The 8,574-nt window shown below is 43.0% G+C and overlaps 1 protein-coding gene across 1 annotated transcript in view; it reads right to left on the bottom strand.

The window, feature by feature from the left end:
* The window catches only part of LOC308476374 (phospholipid-transporting ATPase VA-like), a gene marked incomplete at its 3' end in the record, with an annotated part of 86,428 nt that overhangs the window by 1,643 nt on the left and 76,211 nt on the right, over window positions 1–8,574 (bottom strand). The window contains exons 4-5 of the mRNA XM_081003917.1: window positions 6,829–6,914; window positions 20–166 (exon numbers count right to left, since the gene is read on the bottom strand). Coding sequence (XP_080860043.1) covers window positions 20–166; window positions 6,829–6,914 — 233 coding nt within the window. The remainder of the gene's footprint in view (window positions 1–19; window positions 167–6,828; window positions 6,915–8,574) is intronic.

Here is an 8,574-nt window from a genome sequence, read left to right as displayed (position 1 = left end):
GGGGGTGATCAAAAGGAACGAAGTGTAAAAGCACAAGGTAAAGGGTGGCAGCCTCTTACCAGCATAGATGACTATTCCTGAGACTTCTTCTGTATTTCTAATCGTACATCCCCGCAGCAAAAGGTTTTCTTTACTCAGCGCAACCTTTTTGCCACTTCTATGCACGCTGCAAAAGCACAAGAGATATCAACTTATGTATACATTTCATAACTGCAGCAGAGGACTTGTTTCATTCCTTACCAACCTATAGAAGGCAGGAAAATCAACCTTAGCATCTTTATAATCAATTTACAAACAATAATCAGGGATTTCCCATTCCATCTCTTGCCTGTTGTCCTTCAATGGAATTTCACAAAGCTTTCACATGGAAGTTTTCTCCCCTCTTCAGTAAAATTTAAGGTTTGAAAATGAAGAGAAATTACTGCTTTTTAACAACTTTCACCATAATTCCTACGGAAGAGTTTGCAATACAACTATATTTCTCTAGGAAGTCATTTATATATTGCCTTTTGGCCCTTTAGAAACTCCCAATGTTTACAACATTAAAACAGACAACTCAAATAAGTAAAATGAACTATAAAAAGAGCAATTAAAAGAAACCCGTAAAACCAACCCACAAGCAGTTGGAAATTAAAGTAAATAAAACGTGGAAGAGATGCACCTTAACCAACTACTTCAAGAGCATCAATGAAGAGGCTTATTATTATTATTATTATTAAGATTTCTTACCAGCCCTTCACCATAAAGTCCTTGGGCAGGTTGCAGCAATATAAAATACAATATTAATATCAGCTAAAACAATTTACAATCAGAATAACAGAGTGGGGCTAGCAAAGGACAAAAGCTATACAATGAAGCTGCCCAATGCATCTCAGTGGGGAGGAAATTCCACAGCTTAGAGGCCACTGCAGAGAATGCCCTGATCTGGGCCACCACCTCTCAAATTTCTGAGGGTAGCAGAGCTCCCAAAGGGGTATTCTTTGCCAATTTTCACACCCAAGACAGTCCACGGGGAAAGAAAGGATCTCTCAGATATTTGAGAGGCAGTCCCATGGTCAGGTGCCTCAACTGAGAAGGCCCTGCATGAAAAGGGTCATTTTCCCTCACAAAAAGCAACAACCCCTTAACGACAATCTCCAATTCAATAAAGTATTCCCATTTTACAGGCAAGGGGGACTGAGGCAAAGGAACAACTATCCTGATCCAGAGATAAAAATGGAGGGGCATTAAATGCACGAAGCTAGAAACAAAATTCTCCCATTAGAGTCTCCCATTTTTGGCTCTGACAAAGTTAATTGTCCATTGGGGGTGGGAAAAGAAGACATTTGGAATCAGGTCTTCCTATACCTTTCTCAAACAAGGTGATAATCAGTTGAATACACTTTTGTTGTTGTTTAGTCGTGTCCGACTCTTCGTGACCCCATGGACCAGAGCATGCCAGGCACTCCTGTCTTCCACTACCTTCCACAGTTTGGTCAAACTCATGTTAGTAGCTTCGAGAACACTGTCCAACCATCTCGTCCTCTCTCGTCCCCTTCTCCTTGTGCCCTCAAATCTTTCCCAGCATCAGGGTCTTTTCCAGGGAGTCTTCTCTTCTCATGAGGTGGCCAAAGTATTGGAGCCTCAGCTTCAGGATCTGTCATTCCAGTGAGCACTCAGGGCTGATTTCCTTCAGAATGGATAGGTTTGGTCTTCTTGCAGTCCATGAGACTCTCAAGAGTCTCCTCCAGCACCATAATTCAAAAGCATCAATTCTTTGGCGCTCAGCCTTCTTTATGGTCCAGCTCTCACTTCCATACATCACTACTGGGAAAACCATAGCTTCAACTATACGGACCTTTGTCGGCAAGGTGATGTCTCTGCTTTTTAAGTTGCTGTCTAGGTTTGTCATTGCTTTTCTCCCAAGAAGCAGGTGTCTTTTAATTTCGTGACTGCTGTCACCATCTGCAGTGATTATGGAGCCCAAGAAAGTAGAGTCTCTCACTGCCTCCATTTCTTCCCCTCTATTTGCCAGGAGGTGATGGGACCAGTGGCCATGATCTTCATTTTTTTGATGTTGAGCGTCAGACCATATTTTGCACTCTCCTCTTTCACCCTCATTAAGCACTTAGTGTGCAGCAATTTCAACAACTAGTATTGTGTGAGCCCCATGCCTGGGACTAAAAGGCACACTGGTGACTCTTACTGGAATGGAGCAAGTGATTTGAGTGTGTGGCTGAGAGGCTAACATACACCCCAGTGCAGCACTCTTCTCACTGAATCACAAGGAGTTGGGACGTGAAATAATACAGAAATGGACTGCAGTGCATCTTATTATTATTAATCATTGCCTAGATCATGAAGCATTTATATAGCCCTTCAGGGTGCTCAAAGTCCTAGGCTGCGCAATCTCATTGTAATCCTTTCTGTAGACATATAGGGTAAGTCAGCTATTGTGCACTTTAATGCTTTCTGCCTGGCAATACCTTCCCGATCACCATCTCTACTAGGCAAAATGATAAAAGGCACTCTGACGCTAGGGAGACTAACTCAATACATCACAGAATGGGGTTTCATGAGTCGACTCGTGTTGAATGTAGCAGTTCATAAACCTGCCGGTTGCAAAGAACCCAAAGCCCTGTGGTTGTATTTATGGTTTTTCTTTATTCTAAGTATCTGTGGAGCTTTACAGAAATAACAACAGCTAAAAGGATAGGTTCCTGTCTCCAAGTAGCTCGCAACGGAAATTGCCAAGATTGAAACAGAAAACAGAGTGGGAGGAGACACTCGTGTGGACCGACACGGACTTTCCCTTCCTAGCTCCATAGCACGGCATCTGCCGTGCTCTACGTGGGGCAACCTTTGAAGGAAATGACAACTAATGCAGAATGCGGCTGCCAGACTGGTGACTGGGAGCAGCTGCCATAGCATCGTTCTTAAAGGATCTACGTTGACTCCCAGTACGTTTCTGAGCACAATTCCAAGTGTTGGTGCTGACCTTTAAAGCCCTAAACGGCCTTGGCCCAGTATGCCTGAAGGAGCATCTCCACCCCTATCACTCAGTCTGGACACTAAGGTCCAGCTCCAAGGGCCTTCTAGTGGTTCCCTCATTGTGAGAAGTGAGGTTACAGGGAACCAGGCTGAGGGCCTTCTCGGTAGTGGCGCCTGCCCTGTGGAACGCCCTCCCATCAGATGTCAAGGAAATAAACAACTATCTGACTTTTAGAAGACATCTGAAGGCAGCCCTGTTTAGGGAAGTTTTTAATGTTTGCTATCTCACTGAGCTGTCTTCCCCTGAGGGTTCCCCTGGAGGGGTGTCCTCAGCAGGTCCCTCCTACCATTCCTCTACACGCAGTCAGTCTATGAAAGACCCCACTGTCTGACTCAGTATAAGGCAGCTTCCTATGTTCCTAATAGTCTGCTATGGGTATTTGATATGACATAGTGATTACAGGGCACAAGAAAAGCCTTGAGATCATGGCAGGCATAGGAACCGCCTATGACTCAAAATGATGTTTATGGAAGTCTAAACATATCATTTCCTAAAATCTCACCGTGGCTAACGGAACAGAAGAGGTAGGCTGCTGGTTGTGACCCCTTTGTCCCGAATGCTTGACTGGCGCTGTTTGCAGTTTGCCCCTATGCCTCTGCTTCTGAGTGCAGAGATGGCAGATATCACAGGACAACACGGATGACACCTGCTATTTGCTAGGTAAGTTACACAAGCGAAAAGGAAAAAAGCAATAAAATGGGGGAACTGATCACAATCGCTTCCAAACCATTCATTTGACTTTGCAATTGCCAGTTGCATTATTATTATTATTATTATTATTATTATTATTATTATTATTATTTTAAATGGAAGGGAACCTTACTGAGCAGTAGAGAAATTACATTTCTCGGCTTGGGCTCTGGAAACGAGTGATTTAATCATTGAAAAGATACAGCAGGTGAGTTTGTGATGGATGCCTTGATCATGTGGCGACAGGCCTACCAGGTTCAAAAGAAACACAGGTAGGTTGTTAAATAGCAAGTCGTGATGGAGGAGTGAGTGGTTATGACACAGGCCAGAATTTGACGACACTGGGAAACGTGGTTGGGACACACTGGTAAAAAAATTCTAGGTTGTTATTAAAATCCAAGCTCTTAAAGCCATCTGCATGCAAGAGACAATGGAGTTTCTAGGAAGGATTTGCTGGGCAATGGAAACATTTAGGAACAACACAAACCTGTACTAGACAGACAATGTCACTTGAATGCAGTGGAACCAGATTGCTAGGGTTTAGTATCACAAATGCTGCAAACAGGAACATTCTGTTCTGTATGACTAAGGGTGAGGGTATCAGTGTTTCAGGTCTACAAAGCAGTAATAGTGGTAAACATCGAACAGTTCACACATCACAGTAAACCATAGCAAATGGTATCCCCTGAATACATCTTTCTAGGCTGTTGTCTCCTCCCACTACTAAGGTAAGGTAAAGGATCCCTGGATGGTTAAGTCCAGTCAAAGGCGACTATGGGGTTGCGGTGCTCATCTCGCTTTCAGGCCGAGGGAGCCAGCATTTGTCCACAGACAGCTTTCTGGGTCATGTGGCCAGCATGACTTAACCAGTTCTGGCGCAACGGGACACCGTGATGGAAACCAGAGCACATGGAAATGCTGTTTACCTTCCCACCACAGCGGTACCTATTTATCTACTTGCACTGGCGTGCTTTTGAACTGCTAGGTTAGTACGAACTGGGACAGAGCAACAGGAGTGCACTCCGTCACGGGGATTCAAACCGCCGACCATCCGACTCGACCGGCAACCCCAGAGGCTCAGTGGTTTAGGCCACAGTCCCACCCGTGTCCCTTTCCCACTAGTGTATGGAGGGAACAAACCATGGCCTGGTAAGCCAAGAACAAACCTTGGTTTCAGACTGTGGTTTGAGGGAAACAAATCAGGATCCCTGGTTCATATATGCGGCTAAGCCAGGGATCAAGCTTGCTTTTCCCCCCAGGATGACTAGAGGGGAACAAAGTGGCCATGATAAACTTCTGTGACTATATAATGCAGTTTGTATTCTACTGGTAAACTGTTATCTGTGGTTCACTGTGACGTATGAACAAGGCCAGAAACAAATGATAGCAGCTTTAAAAAAACTAAGCCACAGGGACGAAAATGCACACAAACAGAAAATGTGGAGACATACCGTGGATGTTATCAGAAAGATAGAGGAAAAGCAGAAATCTGTGGGATACAGTTATTTTGGAATATAGGTTGTATAGAAAGAATTGTAAAGGGCTGATTGGGGAAGATTTGGTTTGGTCTGCCGAAGAAGGCAAGAGTTCAATAAATTAGGAAAACTGATATAAGAGTCACTGTGGGTGGAAATACTGAGCCAAAATGTAGTTTAGTAGCGGGGTCATACTATCTTCCCTGACAAAAACTGATGATGGTTTTGAGATGGGAAAAAGGCACCGGGAGAGGCAGACGAAGCAGAAAGTGTTATAATAACGGGTAACTTCTGTTTCTCTCACATTGTGTGGGTAAAGTTATGTTTAGGCAATGACAAAGAAACGAAACTTCTAAATATGATAAATGGCTACCTCTTGGAAATATTAATTGAGCTGAGTGAAGAAGAGACAACCCTTGAATTAATCCTGAATGGAGATCAAGACTTTGTGTGGGACATTCTATGGGCATGGGATATACGTTTCCTATCTTACTCTGTATTTCAATTATTCTTTTACTTATTTATTGTAAGCTGCCCAGAGAATTTTATAACGCCATAAGTAAGTAAATAAAATGTTAAGTACTGATGGGAAAGTGACCAAATGCCACCGAATTCAATATGTTTTGCAAGCAGAAAGTTGCCCAGAGAGTCGAGGAGAATAAATTCCAAGAACGGAAACTTTTTATCAAAAATTGCTCCCCACAAGATCGTGCTTGAGCTGACTCACAACATATCAAACATATTCAGAAAGAATGGCCATCACTTAGTGTTAGAGCAACTGCTTCCCACACAAAAAGTCACAGGTTCAATCCCCAGTAACCCCTGGGAAAGATAAACCAACCCATTTAAATAAATAAAAATAAACTCCACTATCCACTCCAATAGCTCAAAACCAAGCAAGAAGCTGTCTCCTGTGGCAACTCTGGGAGCAGAGAGGGTGCTAGACATGAGGGAGCCTTGATTTTATCCAGCATGGCTGCTCTAATGTTAGGAATATCACAGAGGTCTGATTTTTTGACACAGGATTGAAATAGTCTATGGAAAGATGGATGCTAAACCTCACCCAAGAAATTAAACAGCTTTTCTCCATTCTCTCTGCTGATGTCAGATAATCAGATGAACAGGAGTTGCAATCCCCTCTTAACAGGTTTTCCATGTACATTTGTATTTTTTTTAAAAAAAATCTTCCCAAAATGGTTTTGGCTTTGCTTCATAATTTAGCACCCTCACTGTAGCTCTTGTTTAATTCATCCAGCGGCCTCAGGTTCCGTTTCCACCAACTACTGGAACACTTTCAAGTTTTAAGCCTTCCCCAAATGCAACTCGTACCCTTTTGTGCTTTTTCCTGAGCCGCTGATGGGTACGAAGATGTAGCAAAAAACAAAAGTCACGCCATCAGTCACATGTTCACTACCCCCGTCAAATTCATTTCCATCACAACCCTCTCCTCCCATAAACGATTCATAAGACTCGCGAACTTCACTATGCAAAGGTTTGACAGTGCAAGCCCATACATGTCTACTCGGAAGTTAAGTTCGACGGGCCTTACTCCCAGGTAAGTGTGCAGAAGATTGCAGTCTAAACCTGCAGGACTGTTCTTAACTGTGGATGAAATTGCAAGGATATACTCACATGAAGCCTCGAAACCTGCTTAAGTCGTTATTCGGCTCCTCGCATTCAATTAGGCTAGTAAACTTCAACGGGTCAAATTCAGAGTCCTGGAGCAAAGGAAATAACAGATGCAAGCCGTTAGCAAAAAGTTTAACATGCACAAATTGTTTTAGGGACGATGCCATCTGCCCACCTATTGGACCAGATAAACCTTTGGTTTGATCCAGCATAGCTGCTCTTCATTATAATCCTCTGATATTTATACAGTGGTACCTCTGGTTAAGAACTTAATTCGTTCTGGAGATCCGTTCTTAACCTGAAACTGTTCTTAACCTGAGGTACCACTTTAGCTAATGGGGCCTCCCGCTCCCACCGCACGATTTCTGTTCTCAACCTGAAGCAAAGTTCTTAACCTGAGGTACTATTTCTGGGTTAGCGGAGTCTGTAACCTGAAGCGTCTGTAGCCCAGGGTACCACTTTACCACTTTCCCATATTACCCATCACAATAAAGGCAAGTGAATTATCAATAAAATATCATACTGATTCTATAAACAACCTGTTTGGGATTAACCAGTAAAGATGGGACCTGTGGCTCTTTCTGATGTTGTTGAGACTCCAACTCCCATCAACCACCAGCCATCATGGCTGACGGTCAAGGATGATGAGAGCTGTAGTCCAGCAACATCCGGTGGGGAGAGGGAAGAAAGAGGTTGGCACACCTGCTGTAAAAGAAACTGATCTGCAAAGCACAACTTTTTACAGACAAGAAGGTACACAACTTCACCATTTATTTGCTTCTGTCCTTATAAGCGGTGATATGGCTGCATTATTTTTTTTAAGGATTCGCCATGGAAAGAGACAGGAGGAAGATGTTCCAGTTGTAGTTCCCCTTCGCCAGCTTTGACTGAGTAAGCAAGGAAGTAAAACCTGTGTGGCTACTTTGCACATTATACAGTAGAAGCACTAACGCGTACCCACAAGTACCCAATCCTGCTCACTCCCTGCCGTAAAGCCACATTCAAAATAAACACAACCGCCACCATTATTTCTGGTTTCTGAAAAATGTCCAGGCAGGCTGAAAACGTTTAAGATTATCGCTGGCAGGTTTCAAGTTCAAGCAAAAAGACAAAGTGCAATCTGGAAGAATATAAATCAATACGTTGTCAATTATGGGAATGTTAATACAAGCTTTCTGAATATATAATCAGGGTTTCTTAATTGCTTCATGCTAGCTCAGATAAATTAATCCTGTACAGTAAATTAGGCACATACAGTAGGATGCTTCTTACCTAATTAACATTTAAAATTCTCCTTGATTCCCTAACTAATTAGGCTCAAGCTGGCATTGGCACCGTCTGCATATCCCGAACACTTACCCGTTATTATAAGGTTTTATCATTGGACTTTCACGGCAGAGCAAATACCTCTTTTGTTTCAACATGGAGATTTAAATACTCCATTCTTTCGGTAGCAATCATGCTAATTAAGAGCCTTTCTGCACAATCAGGTTTCTTTCTGTGCGCTGGTGGGGCGGGCGGGCGGAAGGTTTGCCCACAGAAAATGTTCAGTTGTTTTCAACTTTGTTCCACAGTTCTGATGGTAACTCTGAAGGTTGCACTTCTATTGAGAGAAAATTCCAAGAGGGCCAAAGCATAACATTTGGTATGTGGGGAAACATGCTATTTCCCATAGATAAGGCATTATTTGGTCTTGCAAATGATGGTCTTGCAAAACAGCCGTCTTCTGACTAAGATTCCTTTGTATAT

This window comes from Podarcis pityusensis (genome assembly GCF_964106645.2).
Source record: "Podarcis pityusensis genome assembly, chromosome: 4".
Lineage (NCBI taxonomy): Eukaryota > Metazoa > Chordata > Lepidosauria > Squamata > Lacertidae > Podarcis > Podarcis pityusensis.
This window is presented reverse-complemented; position numbering and strand designations above follow the sequence as displayed.